At 44.4% G+C, this 18,817-nt stretch overlaps 1 protein-coding gene across 1 annotated transcript; it reads right to left on the bottom strand.

Moving 5' to 3' along the window:
* Positions 1–137: 137 nt before the first annotated feature.
* Positions 138–17,610, bottom strand: LOC138667274 (synaptonemal complex central element protein 1-like). The gene is made up of 12 exons (XM_069755528.1): positions 17,597–17,610; positions 14,846–14,892; positions 14,718–14,774; positions 13,970–14,044; positions 13,842–13,889; positions 10,844–10,898; positions 8,463–8,552; positions 8,112–8,175; positions 7,662–7,728; positions 7,444–7,561; positions 6,852–6,941; positions 138–449 (listed from the first exon to the last, which is right to left on the bottom strand). Exons 2-12 carry the CDS (start codon positions 14,886–14,888, stop codon positions 317–319), a joined length of 840 nt encoding a protein of 279 aa, XP_069611629.1. The 5' UTR covers positions 14,889–14,892; positions 17,597–17,610; the 3' UTR covers positions 138–316.
* Between the last annotated feature and the right edge of the window lie 1,207 nt (positions 17,611–18,817).

Below are 18,817 nucleotides of genomic sequence, written 5' to 3'. Positions count from 1 at the left end.
TCCCCCCTGGCTGCTTCATCTGATCTACTGTCAACTTCAGATGGGGACGTGGCAAAGCCTCATTATTGTGCGAAAAACCAGATCCAAGTGTGGCATCGATTGGTAAAAAAAAAAAAACAGGTGACAGCCTGGTATCTCTTTTGGCATCTGACTAATTTCACTGCTCTGTGAGCACAGATTGTAATAAATACAGGCAATTAATACAATGGAGAAAACTTTATTTAATAATACTTTGGACAGACTACAGAATAATTACTATGCAAAGCAGAAATAACCCCTGGGAAGAAGAGGAGACCTGCGTGTTGTGCTCTGGAGCCTATCTGGTAAATGAGAACAGGATACTGCTGGGCTGGGGGGCCGAATGGCTGAGCTCGGGTTGGGGCTTCTCCGCCAGGGCCTGCGACACCTTAGGCAGCTTCCTCTCTGCATCTTCCAGCCATGATTTCAGCCTGTCTCCCCAAAACAGACAGGACAAGATTAAGACAAGCAAAGAGAAACTTCATTTTTTTTCTCATACAGATGCTTCTCACAAAATTAAAATATCATCAAAAAGTTTATTTCAGTTCTTCAATACAAAAAGTGAAACTCATATTATATAGAGTCATTACACACAGAGTGATCTATTTCAAGTGTCTATTTCCGTTAATGTTGATGATTATGGCTTACAGCCAATGAAAACCCAAAAGACATTATCTCAGTAAATTAGAATAATTAACAAAAAACACCCGCAAAGGCTTTTTAAGCGTTTAAAAAAGGTCCTGTAGTCTGTTTCAGTAGCTCCACAATCATGGGGAAGACTGCTGACTTGACAGATGTCCAGAACGCAGTCACTGACACAATCCACAAGGAGGGTAAGCTACTAAAGGTCATTGCTAAAGAAGCTGGTTGGTCACAGAGTGCTGTATCCAAGCATATTAATGGGAAGTTGAGTGGAAGGAAAAAGTGTGGTAGAAAAAAGTGCACAAGCACTGGGATAACCGCAGCCTTGAAAGGATTGTAAAGAAAAGGCCATTCAAAAATTTAGGGGAGATTCACAAGGAGTGGACTGCTGCTGGAGTCATTGCTTCAAGATCCACCACTCAATGGTCTACAAGTGTCACATTCCTTGTGTCAAGCCACTCATGACCAATAGACAACGCCAGAAGCGTCTTACCTGAGCCAAGGAGAAAAAGAACTGGACTGTTGCTCAGTGGTCCAAGGTGTTGTCAGATGAAAGTAAATTTTGAAATTTCATTTGGAAATCAAGGTCCCAGAGTCTGGAGGAAGAGTGGAGAGGCCACAATCCAAGCTGCTTGAGGTCTAGTGTGAAGTTTCCACAATCAGTGATGGTTTGGGAGCCATGTCATCTGCTGGTGTAGGTCCACTGTGTTTTATCAGAACCAAAGTCAGCGCAGCCGTTTACCAGGAAATTTTAGAGCACTTCATGCTTCCCTCTGCTGACAAGCTGTTTGGAGATGGAAATGTAATTCTCCAGCAGGACTTGGCACCTGTCCACACTGCCAAAAGTACCAATATCTGGTTTACAAACAACAGTATTACTGTGCTTGATTGGCAGCAAACTCGCCTGACCTTAACCCCATAGAGAATCTATGGAGTATTGTCAAGAGGAAGATGAGACACCAGACCCAACAATGCAGACGAGGTGAAGGCTGCTATCAAAGCAACCTGGGCTTCCATAACACCTCAGCAGTGCCACAGGCTGATCGCCTCCATGCCACGCCACGTTGATGCAGTAATTGATGCAAAAAGAGCCCCGACCAAGTATTGAGTGCATTTACTGAATATACATTTCAGTAGGCCAACATTTCGGATTTTAACCCCTTTACCCCCAAGGGTGGTTTGCACGTCAATGACCAGGCCAATTTTTACAATTCTGACCACTGTCCCTTTATGAGGTTATAACTCTGGAACGCTTCAACGGATCCTGGTGATTCTGACATTGTTTTCTCGTGACATATTGTACTTCATGATAGTGGTAAAATTTCTTTGATAGTACCTGCGTTTATTTGTGAAAAAAACGGAAATTTGGCGAAAATTTTGAAAATTTCGCAATTTTCAAACTTTGAATTTTTATGCAATTAAATCACAGAGATATGTCACACAAAATACTTAATAAGTAACATTTCCCACATGTCTCCTTTACATCAGCATAATTTTGGAACCAAATTTTTTTTTTGTTATGGAGTTATAAGAGTTAAAAGTTGACCAGCAATTTCTCATTTTTACAACACCATTTTTTTTTAGGGACCACATCTCATTTGAAGTCATTTTGAGGGGTCTATATGATAGAAAATACCCAAGTGTGATACCATTCTAAAAACTGCACCCCTCAAGGTGCTCAAAACCATATTCAAGAAGTTTATTAACCCTTCAGGTGTTTAATAGGAATTTTTGGAATGTTTAAATAAAAATGAACATTTAACTTTTTTTACACAAAAAATTTACTTCAGCTCCAATTTGTTTTATTTTACCAAGGGTAACAGGAGAAAATGGACCCCAAAAGTACGCTGATACCCCATATGTGGCAGTAAACCACTGTTTGGGTGCATGGGAGAGCTCGGAAGGGAAGGAGCGCCGTTTGACTTTTCAATGCAAAATTGACAGGAATTGAGATGGGACGCCATGTTGCGTTTGGAGAGCCACTGATGTGCCCCCCACAAGTGACACCATTTTGGAAAGTAGACCCCCTAAGGAACTTATCTAGAGGTGTGGTGAGCACTTTGACCCACCAAGTGCTTCACAGAAGTTTATAATGCAGAACCGTAAAAATAAAAAATCATATTTTTTCACAAAAATTATATTTTTGCCCCCAATTTTTTATTTTTCCAAGGGTAAGAGAAGAAATTGGACCTCAAAAGTTGTTGTCCAAGTTGTCCTGAGTATGCTGATACCCCATATGTGGCAGTAAACCACTGTTTGGGCGCATGGGAGAGCTCGGAAGGGAAGGAGCGCCGTTTGACTTTTCAATGCAAAATTGACAGGAATTGAGATGGGACGCCATGTTGCGTTTGGAGAGCCACTGATGTGCCTAAACATTGAAACCCCCCACAAGTGACACCATGTTGGAAAGTAGACCCCCTAAGGAACTTATCTGGATGTGTGGTGAGCACTTTGACCCACCAAGGGCTTCACAGAAGTTTATAATGCAGAGCCGTAAAAATAAAACAAAATTTTTTTCCCACAAAAATTATTTTTTAGCCCCCAGTTTTGTATTTTCCCTAGGGTAACAGGAGAAATTGGACCCCAAAAGTTGTTGTCCAATTTTTCCTGAGTACGCTGATACCCCATATGTGGGGGGGGGAACCACCGTTTGGGCGCATGGGAGGGCTCGGAAGGGAAGGAGCGCCATTTGGAATGCAGACTTAGATGGAATGGTCTGCAGGCGTCACATTGCGTTTGCAGAGCCCCTAATGTACCTAAACAGTAGAAACCCCCCACAAGTGACACCATTTTGGAAAGTAGACCCCCTAAGGAACTCATCTTGATGTGTTGTGAGAGCTTTGAACCCCCAAGTATTTCACTACAGTTTATAACGCAGAGCCGTGCAAATAAAAAATATTTTTTTTTCCACAAAAATTATATTTTAGCCCCCAGTTTTGTATTTTTCCAAGGTTAGCAGGAGAAATTGGACCCTAAATGTTGTTGTCCAATTTGTCCTGAGTACGCTGATACCCGATATGTGGGGGGGAACCACCGTTTGGGCGCATGGGAGGGCTCGGAAGGGAAGGAGCATCATTTGGAATGCAGACTTAGATGGATTGGTCTGCTGGCGTCACATTGCGTTTGCAGAGCCCCTAATGTACCTAAACAGTAGAAACCCCCCACAAGTGACCCCATATTGGAAACTAGACCCCTCAATGAACTTATCTAGATGTGTTGTGAGAACTTTGAACCCCCAAGTGTTTCACTACAGTTTATAACGCAGAGCCGTGAAAATAAAAAATCTTTTTGTTTTCCCACAAAAATTATTTTTTAGCCCCCAGTTTTGTATTTTCCCAAGGGTAACAGGAGAAATTGGTCCACAAAAGTTGTTGTCCAATTTGTCCTGAGTACGCTGATACCCCATATGTGAGGGTAAACCCGTTTGGGCACACAGGAGAGCTCGGAAGGGAAGGAGCACTGTTTTACTTTTTCAACGCAGAATTGGCTGGAATTGAGATCGGACGCCATGTCGTGTTTGGAGAGCCCCTGATGTGCCGAAACAGTGGAAACCCCCCAATTATAACTGAAACCCTAATCCAAACACACCCCTAACCCTAATTCCAACGGTAACCCTAACCACACCTCTAACCCTGACACACCCCTAACCCTAATCCCAACCCTATTCCCAACTGTAAATGTAATCTAAACCCTAACCCTAACTTTAGCCCCAACCCTAACTGTAGCCCCAACCCTAACCCTAACCCTAGCCCTAACCCTAGCCCTAATCCTAGCCCTAACTCTAGCCCTAACCCTAGCCCTAACCCTAACTGTAGCCCCAACCCTAGCCCTAACCCTAGCCCTAACCCTAATCCTAGCCCTAACTCTAACCCTAACCCTAGCCCTAACCCTAACCCTAGCCCTAACCCTAGCCCTAATCCTAACCCTGGCCCTAACCCTAGCCCTAATGGGAAAATGGAAATAAATACATTTTTTTTTATTTTTCCCTAACTAAGGGGGTGATGAAGGGGGGTTTGATTTACTTTTATAGCGAGTTTTTTAGCGGATTTTTATGATTGGCAGCCGTCACACACTGAAAGACGCTTTTTATTGCAAAAAATATTTTTTGCATTACCACATTTTGAGAGCTATAATTTTTCCATATTTTGGTTCACAGAGTCATGTGAGGTCTTGTTTTTTGCGGGATGAGTTGACGTTTTTATTGAAAACATTTTCGGGCACGTGACATTTTTTGATCGCTTTTTATTTCGATTTTTGTGAGGAAGAATGAACAAAAACCAGCTATTCATGAATTTCTATTGGGGGAGGCGTTTATACCGTTCCGCGTTTGGTAAAATTGATAAATCAGTTTTATTCTTCGGGTCAGTACGATTACAGCGATACCTCATTTATATCATTTTTTTATGGTTTGGCGCTTTTATACGATAAAAACTATTTTACAGAAAAAATAATTATTTTTGCATCGCTTTATTCTCAGGACTATAACTTTTTTATTTTTTTGCTGATGATGCTGTATGGCGGCTCGTTTTTTGCGGGACAATATGACGTATTCAGCGGTACCATGGTTATTTATATCTGTCCTTTTGATCGCGTGTTATTCCACTTTTTGTTCGGTGGTATGATAATAAAGCGTTGTTTTTTGCCTCGTTTTTTTTTTTTTTTTTTCTTACGGTGTTTACTGAAGGGGTTAACTAATGGGCCAGTTTTATAGGTCGGGTCGTTACGGACGCGGCGATACTAAATATGTGTACTTTTATTGGGTTTTTTTTTTATTTAGCTGAAGAAATGTATTTATGGGAATAATATATTTTTTTTTTTCATCATTTTGGAATATTTTTTTTAACTTTTTTACTTTGTCCCAGGGGGGGACATCACAGATCGGCGATCTAACAGTTTGCACAGCACTCTGTCAGATCACCGATCTGAGAGCAGTGCAGGCTGCTTCACAGTGCCTGCTCTGAGCAGGCTCTGTGAAGCCACCTCCCTCCCTGCAGGACCCGGATCCGCGGCCATCTTGGATCCGGGCTCGAGCAGGCAGGGAGGGAGGTAAGACCGCGTTGCTGCGGGGGGCTCAGGGAAGCCTGCAGGGAGCCCCCTCCCTGCGCGGTGCTTCCCTGCACCGCCGGCACATCGCGATCATGTTTGATCGCGGTGTGCCAGGGGTTAATGTGCCGGGGGCGGTCCGTGACCGCTCCTGGCACATAGTGCCGGATGTCAGCTGCGATAAGCAGCTGACACCCGGCCGCGATCGGCGGCGCTCCCCCCATGAGCGCTGCCGATCGCTATGACGTACTATCCCGTCCAGGGTCAGATAAGCCCAGGGCACCTCGACGGGATAGTACGTCTAAGGTCACAGAGGGGTTAAAGTCATTTTTCAAGCTGGTGGTATACAGTATTCTAATTTACTGAGATAATGACTTTTGGGTTTTCATTGGCTGTAAGCCATAATCATCAACATTAACAGAAATAAACACCTGAAATAGATCACCCTGTTTGTAATAACTCTATATAATATATGAGTTTCACTTTTTGTACTGAAGAACTGAAAAAAATTAAGTTTTTGATGATATTCTAATTTTGTGAGAAGCACCTGTATATTATATACTGAATACATTAGATGGACTGTCTGCAATTAGCTTCCCCTAACTTGTGAATGCAGCTCTGGATGTGACTGGAGCAAAAAAAAGATTAACAGATGTATTTGGCATTAAAGGAAATCTGTCTCCAGGTATTTTCCACACCATTTAAGAGCAGCATGATGTAGCGGCAGAGACCTTGATTCCAGCAATATATCACTTACCTTACTGCACTGCTTCTTGCAGTTTTGATTAAAAACAGCTTTCCCTGCTGCTGAGCTCTGTATAACCCTGCCCATAGCACTGATTGACAGCGTTCTGTGTACTCTATGCTTAGGAAGAAAGCTGACAATCAGCAGTGGGGTCATGGGTAGACTACCTAAAAGCATGTTAACTAGTCCTCTGGTGATAATCTGGTGACAAATTAAAGTCCATTTACACAAAGAGACTGTCGAATAGCAATATAGATGTACTGTATTCAACAACTTTTAATCATGGGGGTGCGAATATGACCTAACAGCTCAGGAGAGACAATGAGGATATAACACATTTGTTTTTGCAGATTTGTCTTGGAAAAAATGTGTTATCGCCTCATTCTGTGAGTTTCATACTGACCTGTTATATTTGTTCAGTACTTCTGTTTGTCGGCCAGTTTCCTCTTCTATCATGACCTTGGCACGGTTGTTTTCCTCTTCAAATAGCTTTCTGTAAGGCCATAAGAGATGCAAGAAGAGACAGTGCTGGATATTACAAGCTCGCTAAGTTATGCCATTCTTTTAGGCTTTCAGAGTTCTAGGAACCCACCATGTGCAGTGACACTGCTATGGCCTCTGCCATAATTTAAAGGGACTCTGTCATCTGAATTTGGAGGGAACAATTTTCAGCCATAGAGGCAGGGTTTTCGGGTGTTTGATTCACCCTTTCCTTACCCGCTGGCCGTGTACTATGGAGGACAGAGAATGAACTTCAATCCAATATTGCAACCAGCATGCAGCCAGCGGGTAAGGAAAGGGTGAATCAAACACCCGAAAACCCCGCCCCTATGGCTGAAAATTGTTCCCTCCAAATTCAGGTGACAGAGTCCTTTTAAATATGCAAAACATTAGATTTGATTCTCCCGGATTGTCTCTAACTCTAATACACACTTATATACTGTATAGAGTTATTTAGAGCAAGAAGTCCCCTGAGGGTGCGCTACATGTCTCACACTGCGCACGTCGCTGGCTCGCTGCGCAGGAAGAGATTTTCTGCAGTCAGGACACCTTCCTCTCTCAGTTTGACCTCAGTTTCTTCGAGTTTCTTGAGCTCGGCTGACTTCTCCTTTTCTATGATAACAAATGAAAGCTTATATATCCAGCAGTACAGAAGTGAGGCCGGTTGAGATAAGGGGCTCTATTTTTCCCTGGTAAGTCGGCGATCTCTTACCTTCTAGCAGAAGCTGATTTTTCTGCTGTTTCATTTCATCGGTCTCTGCTCCGAGTCTTTTTGCATCCTACAAACAACGCATATAATTCAGTGAATGGGCAGGTCGTGGATTCACAAGGTGGTGTATGTCATCGGTGACTGTAGGAAGAGCCAATATTTAGAAACAAATCCCTCTCTAAGATCCAGAATACCAATGTGTGGAGACACAATGACTTCTCATGGCTATGACTACTATGATGATAATGTGTGCAAAAACTGTAAAGCACTGTGGAATATGTTGGCGTTATATAAATAAAGAGATTATTATTATTATATAGCGATACACTATTTCACTATGCAAATGTATATATACTGGACTTCATTCGGAAACTATCGGACCTGTAATATAACATTAGAATGTGGCACCATAGTTTTAGCCACATGATTCCCTTGGCCCCGTCATCTACTTACATAAAACTTTGCCAGCGCCTTGTGCTGTTTCATTAGATCTTCCATTTGCTCCTGAAATTCAATCCTATATCAGTATAGAAAAAGAATCATTAGAAGGCTAAGTTCAGAAGTGCGCGGAACTTTGTGGCCTGATCACATCCGTGTGCAGTTCCTTGTGGCTGTCCACATAGTGAATGGGTGCAGGAGCTGCCTACTATTTACATGCACCAGTTTGGTCCATGAATTTGGCCAGACTAGTCAATACTAAGATTTTTTTACATGCAGATCTGAGGTCCATGTGGAAAGCAGTATAAATGTGAATCCTAAAACTATGGTGATTCATCGGCTGAATCCAGCACTTTATTCCCTCACCTCTGTTTTCTCTGCTTTTGTTTCTCTTCTTTAATTTTGGTGGTCAGATCATCAATCCTCTTTTTGCTCTCCTCTGCTTGCTCTTGCATTCTGCACCAATGTAAGGCAAATAGTAAGATGATGGAGCTGGCACACTTCAGGCCTGTTCTTCTCTACTGGGGAGTGGATTGTTTAGTGCCAGCACCGTGAGTAGTAGTTCAGTCTTTATGTCACTACAGGTGCTATATTTTAGCCCAGGTTTAAACTATGGGGTATCGTTTTTGTAACCCCCCTCAAGTCCTTCAGTGCTGACACATACTCAGTCTTCTCTCTGCAGGAGGTGGTCCATATCCATGACCGGTATAATCCCAGATGGTGATATTCCTGGTAATGTAAGGTGTGCTGGATTGCTTTCATTATGTATTATACTGTAGGTCTGATATTTTGTGTCAATAAGTCCCCCTGTGATCACAATGCTACTTCTGTGTCACAGGCAAATATAAGAATCCCAACAAACAGCCCCTCATATCTCAGCTTCTCGGGACCCTGTGAGTGCACGAGAGAGGTGGGAGATTGCAATTTAAGTATTTAAAATTTAGGTTCAACTTTGCAGAACAAGTTAGAAATCTAAAAGGGTCTGTTCAATCCTTCCTATGTATCACACGATCAATCATACAGTTAGGGCCAGAAATATTTGGACAGTGACACAATTTTCGCGAGTTGGGCTCTGCATGCCACCACATTGGATTTGAAATGAAACCTCTACAACAGAATTCAAGTGCAGATTGTAACGTTTAATTTGAAGGGTTGAACAAAAATATCTGATAGAAAATGTAGGAATTGTACACATTTCTTTACAAACACTCCACATTTTAGGAGGTCAAAAGTAATTGGACAAATAAACATAACCCAAACAAAATATTTTTATTTTCAATATTTTGTTGCAAATCCTTTGGAGGCAATCACTGCCTTAAGTCTGGAACCCATGGACATCACCAAACGCTGGGTTTCCTCCTTCTTAATGCTTTGCCAGGCCTTTACAGCCGCAGCCTTCAGGTCTTGCTTGTTTGTGGGTCTTTCCGTCTTAAGTCTGGATTTGAGCAAGTGAAATGCATGCTCAATTGGGTTTAGATCTGGAGATTGACTTGGCCATTGCAGAATGTTCCACTTTTTGGCACTCGAACTCCTGGGTAGCTTTGGCTGTATGCTTGGGGTCATTGTCCATCTGTACTATGAAGCGCCGTCCAATCAACTTTGCAGCATTTGGCTGAATCTGGGCTGAAAGTATATCCCGGTACACTTCAGAATTCATCCGGCTACTCTTGTGTGCTCTTATGTCATCAATAAACACAAGTGACCCAGTGCCATTGAAAGCCATGCATGCCCATGCCATCACGTTGCCTCCACCATGTTTTACAGAGGATGTGGTGTGCCTTGGATCATGTGCCGTTCCCTTTCTTCTCCAAACTTTTTTCTTCCCATCATTCTGGTACAGGTTGATCTTTGTCTCATCTGTCCATAGAATACTTTTCCAGAACTGAGCTGGCTTCTTGAGGTGTTTTTCTGCAAATTTAACTCTGGCCTGTCTATTTTTGTTATTGATGAATGGTTTGCATCTAGATGTGAACCCTTTGTATTTACTGTCATGGAGTCTTCTCTTTACTGTTGACTTAGAGACAGATACACCTACTTCACTGAGAGTGTTCTGGACTTCAGTTGATGTTGTGAACGGGTTCTTCTTCACCAAATTAAGTATGCGGCGATCATCCACCACTGTTGTCATCCGTGGACGCCCAGGCCTTTTTGAGTTCCCAAGCTCACCAGTCAATTCCTTTTTTCTCAGAATGTACCCAACTGTTGATTTTGCTACTCCAAGCATGTCTGCTATCTCTCTGATGGATTTTTTCTTTTTTTTCAGCCTCAGGATGTTCTGCTTCACCTCAATTGAGAGTTCCTTTGACCGCATGTTGTCTGCTCACAGCAACAGCTTCCAAATGCAAAACCACACACCTGGAATCCATCCCTGACCTTTTAACTACTTCATTGATTACAGGTTAACGAGGGAGACGCCTTCAGAGTTAATTGCAGCCCTTAGAGTCCATTGTCCAATTACTTTTGGTCCCTTGAAAAAGAGGACGCTATGCATTACAGAGCTATGATTCCTAAACCCTTTCTCCGATTTGGATGTGGAAACTATCATATTGCAGCTGGGAGTGTGCACTTTCAGCCCATATTATATATATAATTGTATTTCTGAACATGTTTTTGTAAACAGCTAAAATAACAAAACTTGTGTCACTGTCCAAATATTTCTGGCCCTAACTGTATAATCAGTGTTCACTCTGCTTCCTGTCAGTGAATTGGAAGGTATTGCTGAGCACACTAACATGGCGTCCACTTACTTCTTTTCTTTCTTTAACTGATTGTCACGTTTTAGCTTTAGAAGTTGGATGGTTTCTAACAGAAAATACAGACATTTTGTTACATTTTATGAGATAAAGGATCATAATGTAAGCTAAGACTAAATAATATTTGTAGAAGCCCCAAGAAAAGTAGTGTGAAGGTCAGCCTTATCGCCATATAGTACCCAAATAATACCAGTGTAGAGTGCCCAATTATACCATCATACTGTGCCCAAATAATACCAACCTATAGTGTGCCCTATTATACTATCATATTTAGCACCATTAATTCCACGGTGCTGTACATGAGAAAAGGGGTTACATGCAGGGTTACCATGCCCAAATAATACCAACCTATAGTGTACCGATTTATATCACCATAGTGTACCAACTAATATCTATAATATAACGCTGGGAGCGTCACTCTGTCCGAAGCCTTAATAGACTGCGCAGGCGCGACGCTCCCAGCGTTACATTATAGATGCCGCCGAGAGCAGGGGGTCGAGAGCACGGGGAGATGCCGCCGAGAGCAGGGGGTCGGGAGTACGGGGAGATGCCGCCGAGAGCAGGGGGTCGGGAGCACGGGGGCGCCGTATGTGCGCCCGGCACAGAAAGTTTTTACTTACGCCAGTTCCGGCGCCATTGTCTTTCTCCTCCTGGTGCCGGAATCGGCGCCTGCGCAGTACGCGCTTTCCGGCGCCATTTTATTGAAGACACTCGGCGCCTGCGCAGTACGCGCTTTCCGGCGCCATTTTATTGAAGACACACTGCAGTGTCTTCAATAAAATGGCGCCGGAAAGCGCGTACTGCGCAGGCGCCGATTCCGGCACCAGGAAAAGCAAGACAATGGCGCCGGAACTGGCGTTAGTAACAAATTGCTGTGCCATGAGGCTGTGGCACTTCATGCCACAGCCATTTGTTACTCACGGCATTTCCGCCGCCATTCTCTTTCTCCTCCTGGTGCCGGAATCGGCGCCTGCGCAGTACGCGCTTTCCGGCGCCATTTTATTGAAGACACACTGCAGTGTCTTCAATAAAATGGCGCCGGAAAGCGCGTACTGCGCAGGCGCCGATTCCGGCACCAGGAAAAGCAAGACAATGGCGCCGGAACTGGCGTAAGTAACAAATTGCTGTGCCATGAGGCTGTGGCACTTCATGCCACAGCCATTTGTTACTTACGGCATTTCCGCCGCCATTCTCTTTCTCCTCCTGGTGCCGGAATCGGCGCCTGCGCAGTCCGCGCTTTCCGGTGCCATTTTCTTGAAGACACACCTGCAGTGGAGCCGGACGATAGGTGAGTATGGTATTTTTTTTTTTTTATATGGCAGCAGCATACGGGGGCATATAATACAATAGTGGCGCAGGATGGGAGCAGCACATGACAGAACGGGCGCAGGATGGCAGCAGCACATGACAGAACGGGCGCAGGATGGCAGCAGCGCATGACAGAACGGGCGCAGGATGGCAGCAGCACATGACAGAACGGGCGCAGGATGGGAGCAGCACATGACAGAACGGGCGCAGGATGGCAGCAGCACATGACAGAACGGGCGCAGGATGGCAGCAGCGCATGACAGAACGGGGGCGCAGGATGGGAGCAGCACATGACAGAACGGGCGCAGGATGGCAGCAGCGCATGACAGAACGGGCGCAGGATGGCAGCAGCACATGACAGAACGGGCGCAGGATGGCAGCAGCGCATGACAGAACGGGGGCGCAGGATGGGAGCAGCACATGACAGAACGGGCGCAGGATGGGAGCAGCACATGACAGAACGGGCGCAGGATGGCAGCAGCGCATGACAGAACGGGCGCAGGATGGCAGCAGCGCATGACAGAACGGGCGCAGGATGGCAGCAGCGCATGACAGAACGGGCGCAGGATGGCAGCAGCACATGACAGAACGGGCGCAGGATGGCAGCAGCGCATGACAGAACGGGCGCAGGATGGCAGCAGCGCATGACATAACGGGCGCAGGATGGGAGCAGCACATGACAGAACGGGCGCAGGATGGCAGCAGCGCATGACAGAACGGGGGCGCAGGATGGGAGCAGCACATGACAGAACGGGCGCAGGATGGCAGCAGCACATGACAGAACTGGCGCAGGATGGCAGCAGCGCATGACAGAACGGGCGCAGGATGGCAGCAGCACATGATGGAGACCATATACCAATATAAATGCTCGCCACCCGGGCGTAGAACGGGTTCAATAGCTAGTCATACTATATACCACAATACCATGCCCAAATAATCCAACCTATAGAGTGCCCAAGTATACCACCATACCGTGCCAAAATAATACCAACCTATAGTGTGCCCAATTATACTACCATAGTGTACCAAGTAATATCATCCTATAGAGTGTCCAATTATGCTACCATAGTGTACCAAGTAATATCATCCTATAGAGTGCCCAATTATGCTACTATAGTGTACCAAGTAATATCCTAGAGTGCCCAATTATACCACCATAGTGTACCAAGTAATATCATCCTATAGTGTGCCCAATTATGCTACTATAGTGTACCAAATAATATCATCCTATAGTGTGCCCAATTATGCTACTATAGTGTACCACATAATATCATCCTGTCATGTGCCCAATTATACTACCATAGTGTACCAAGTAATATCAACTTATAGTGTGCCCAATTATACTACCATAGTGTACCAAGTAATATCATCCATCGGTACCCCAAAAATATCTTCCTACAGCATGGCCAATTATACAACCATACAGTGGCAAAATATTATACACCTACTGTATATGGTGGCCAATTTTCCTACCTAAGAGTGCACAAATAATAACAACCTATAGCATCCCTAACTTTATGACCATAATTTACCCAAATGATATCACACTATTGAGTGCTTGATAATACCCTAACAGGGTGCCCACATAATTCCATAATTCGCACATAGTGTTTCTTTTCTGAACATTTGTTGCTTTACATCTGCATTAGAAGTGCAGTCTAATGTTTTGTAACCTCCTGCTCACCTTGCTTTTTCACGAGTGTTTCTTTCAGGGCCATTTTTTCTGCATGTACTGAAACATAAACACGACCGTATATTGCACATCGCCATATACACTGGACAGGACTAGCGCAGTGAATGATAGCTGCTCACGTTTCTGTAGTTCCCGCTCTTCTGCTTCTATCTCCTTGTCTAATTCCTGCTTCTCGGCCTCGCTTTGTTCCCGATCTGCACAGGTATAGAGCCGCCATCAGCTGCCAGTTTTTAATGCCGTCTTACATTTCAGGATGTGACAGATTGAGAATTACTCAATTGTAGGGAAACGTTCGTACAAGTCCAAACCAAATCTTACAAAAGTGATTTCGTGGGCAGCACGGTGGCGCAGTGGTTAGCACTGCAGCCTTGCAGCGCTGGAGTCCTGGGTTCAAACCCCACCAAGGACAACATCTGCAAAGAGTTTGTATGTTCTCTCCGTGTTTGTGTGGGTTTCCTCTGGGTACTCTGGTTTCCTCCCACATTCCAAAGACATACTGATAGGGAATTTAGATTGTGAGCCCCATCGGGGACAGTGATGAAAATGTGTACAAAATGTAAAGCGCTGCAGAATATGTTAGCGCTATATAAAAATAAAGATTATTATTATTATTTCAATGTCAGAATAAGGGTCCCAGCTCATATCAGCTGGCAATGGATAGAAGTCATCTGCTGTAATGTAATTAATGTTAATGTGATACTCCACCTTCATGACCACTTTACAGATATATGAGAATCACCTAAACAACAACCTCTACTACACATTGGAAATGCTGTTATTAGTGACTATAATACAATAGCATGGAGAATGGACGCCCTGTAATACTACATTTCCCTGAAGGGGCGACATCTCCATCATCCTTGTTACCTTTCTGGACCATGGTGATCTTCTTCAGGACTTCGTCCATCTTTGGGTCCATCCGTCCTGTGGTGTAATAAGAAGGTGATATACAAGGGCTCCTCACCTCCTACAGATCCAGTGTATACTGTACATACCTTCTCCCAACATGTCTGCAGTCTGGCTCAACAGCGTTTCCATGTCACTACATGAGAAACAGAACAGCTCAGGAATACACAGCTCAACAGATTCAGTCTTCACGACCATCTGCCGATGACACCCAATTATACACATCGTCTACTGACATCTCCAATAGTGATGAGCGAATATACTCGTTACTCGAGATTCATTCAGCTGCGGCAAGAAAAACTAAATCTCCGAGAACTAAAAAATACTCGGAGGATCCCCGAGCGTGCTCGAGAAATCTCGAGTAACGAGTATATTCACTGATCACTAATGTCCATGCATTACTACAAGATACCAGGGATTGTCTGTCCGCTGTCTCTAACATCATGTCGTCCCTCTAAACCTGAATCTGTCAAAAACTGAACTCCTTGTGTTTCCTCCCGCCACTAACTTACCTATGCCCAATATTGTAGTTGCCTTGTTTGGTCTTACCATAACTCTCCAGCATCAAGCTCGCTGTCTTGGGGTCATATGTGACACATAACTCTCCTTTATTCCCTACTTCCAGTCACTCACTCATGTCACCTGCATCTTAAAACCATCTCCAGAATCCAACAATTTATCAAGTTTTCAATGTTACTGTCGCTCTTATTCATTCTCGTCTGGATTACTGCAACTCTCTACTGATCAGTCTCCTTCTAACCAAACTTTCTCCTTTCGACTCTGTCCTGAATGCGGCAGCCAGGGTCATATTTATATCCAGCTGCTACACCAATGCCTCCACCCTGTGCCAGTCATTACACTGGTTACCCATCCCCTACAGAATACAATACAAACATCTCTCATCCACAAAGTGCTCCACAGTTCCGCACGGCCCTACTTCTCCTCCCTCACCTCAGTCTATGATCGTACCGTGCTCTCTGGTTTGCAACTGATCTAAGACTAACAACCTCCATAATCCAAACCTCGCACCTCGGTCTCTAAGACTTCACCCTTGCTGCCCCAGTGTTCTGCAATGCACTACCCCGGATGATCCAACTTATACCTAGAGCCCGCATTTTTAAGCGTGCTGTAAAAACACATCTCTTTGGACAGGCCTATCACCTCACTAATCTAACACTACCTGTTCCCTCTTTCTAAACTTTCCTCAGACTCTGCTCCTCTTCCTCATCTGTCTCCAGGTCCTCACTCCTTCTGTAACTGGTGAGCTATGTGTTACTCTGTAATGTCTGATATTGTGTGTGATGACCCCGATTATTGTAAAGTGCTGCTGAAGATGTTGGCGCTATAGCAATAAAATTATTATTAAAAATACAAGATGTATCCTGTTTGATACGATCTACTGAGCCATGTATCTAATCCTATCCTGTGTGATGCTGTCTGCTGAGATGTGTATCTAATCCTATCCTGTGTGATACTGACTGCTGAGCCATGTATCTAATCCTATCCTGTGTGATATTGTCTGCTGAGCCGTGTATCTAATCCTCTCCTGTGTGATACTGTGTGCTGAGATGTGTATCCAATCTTATCCTGTGTGATACTGTCTGCTGAGCTGTGTATCTAATTCCTATCCTGTGTGATACTGTCTGCTGAGCCGTGTACCTAATCCTATCCTGTGATACTGTCTGCTTAGATGTGTATCCAATCTTATCCTGTGTGATACTGTCTGCTGAGCCATGTATCTAATCCTATCCTGTGTGATACTGTCTGCTGAGCCGTGTATCTAATCCTATCCTGTATGATACTGTGTGCTGAGCCGTGTATCTAATCCTATCCTGTGTGATACTGTCTGCTGAGATGTGTACCTAATCCTATCCTGTGTGATACTGTCTGCTGAGCCATGTACCTAATCCTATCCTGTATACTGTGTGCTGAGCCATGTACCTAATCCTATCCTGTATGATACTGTGTGCTGTGCCGTGTATCTAATCCTATCCTGTGATACTGTCTGCTGAGATGTGTATCCAATCCTATGTGATGCTGTCTGCTGAGCCGTGTATCTAATCTTATCCTGTGTGATACTGTGTGCTGAGCCATGTACCTAATCCTATCCTGTATGATACTGTGTGCTGTGCCGTGTATCTAATCCTATCCTGTGATACTGTCTGCTGAGATGTGTATCCAATCTTATCCTGTGTGATACTGTCTGCTGTGCTGTGTATCTAATTCCTATCCTGTGTGATACTGTCTGCTGAGATGTGTATCCAATCTTATCCTGTGTGATACTGTCTGCTGAGATGTGTATCCAATCCTGTGATGCTGTCTGCTGAGCCATGTATCTAATCCTATCCTGTGTGATACTGTCTGCTGAGCCGTGTATCTAATCCTATCCTGTGTGATACTGACTGCTGAGCCATGTATCTAATCCTATCCTGTGTGATACTGTCTGCTGAGCCGTGTATCTAATTCTATCCTGTGTGATACTGTCTGCTCAGCCGTGTATCTAATCCTATCCTGTGTGATACTGACTGCTGAGCTGTGTATCTAATTCTATCCTGTGTGATACTGACTGCTGAGCGGTGTATCTAATTCTATCCTGTGTGATACTGTCTGCTCAGCCGTGTATCTAATCCTATGTGATACTGTCTGCTGAGCCGTGTATCTAATTCTATCCTGTGTGATACTGTCTGCTGAGCCGTGTACCTAATCCTATCCTGTGTGCTGAGCCGTGTACCTAATCCTACCCTGTGTGACACCGTCTGACCGCCCTGCCTGGTCACCCTGGGCTGTGCACTGTGTAGTATCGGGCCCTCTAGACCTCGGCCTGTGTCAGACATGTCTACCTGCTCCTGCACTGCGATCTCCGGCAACGGCTGATGCGGAGGACACGCCCGGAGACCAGATCACTCCAACCAACCAGCAGCTGTCTTTCATCCATACAGCACAGGATGGAGATAAAAGCAGGCACATGATAGGCTGTCCTGAATTTACCTCAGCAATCGCCTCATGAGGTATTTTCTGCCCCAGTGTCCATGTAGCGCAGAGTCCTCACAGTGAGCAGCGCAGGTGACTCCAACCACAGACATCTGCACCTAAACTCCACCCCAGTAGCAGCCAAGATGATATGAAAGAGGCTAAGAAAAACATGGTGGCTTTCTTACAGCAATAGCGCCACCCCTGACCAGGTGTTGTGTCCGGTATTGCAGCTCCCATCCCATAAATGGGGCTGAGTTGTAATCCCGGACAGTATCCATGGTCAGTGGCAGCCATGTTAGCCGTCCTGGCTGAGTAATGACCAGACGCTGATGAGACTCACCGCCATGTATCACAAATGGTAGACATGAAGAGGGGGCTGTTACCATAGCAACCCAGCAGGTCACGGCTTTCAGTTAAAAATTGGGAGCTGAAAATAAATAACAAAAATGTGTTTTGTGTCGCCAGGATCTGTGACTCTTCTTCACAGGCGGATGGCGCTGGTGAGGACCTGTTTGATGCGGGGGAAGCGCTCATTTTTATTGGTACCGTTTTGATAATTTCTTAATTGCATTTCCTCTTTTTTTTAGGGGGTAAAGAGGGTGAGGTGCAATGACCCAAAAGAACAATTCTGGAGCTCAAGTTTTTCTTTTTGGCATTTAATGTACAAATTAAATTTGTATACTTTAATAACTCAGGACTTCTATGGACAAAACCAAATAGGTTTACTTTTACTTCTGAACTGGGAAGAGGGCGATTTTAACATTTATGGTTTTTATCTATGGGAACATTTCTGTTTTTATTATTTTTTAGTCTTCTTAGAAATTGATCATCTCCAATATAAGGCCCCAAATGGCAGTGAGGGGGCCCTCAGCAGCTCCCTGGCTCCCACCACTTGTGTGTTGGGGTAGCGAGTGCGAGTCGGTGTACGCGCTCAGCAGCAATCTAGCTCTTTAAGGCTATATTCACACTTTGCGGATTTTGCTGCGGATCCGCAGCAGTTTCCCATGAGTTTACATTTCAATGTAAACCTATGGGAAACAAAAAACGCTGTGCACATGCTGCAGAAAAATCCGCGCGGAAACGCTGCG

This window comes from Ranitomeya imitator, chromosome 2, assembly GCF_032444005.1.
Source record: "Ranitomeya imitator isolate aRanImi1 chromosome 2, aRanImi1.pri, whole genome shotgun sequence".
NCBI classification, from domain to species: Eukaryota; Metazoa; Chordata; class Amphibia; order Anura; family Dendrobatidae; genus Ranitomeya; species Ranitomeya imitator.
This window is presented reverse-complemented; position numbering and strand designations above follow the sequence as displayed.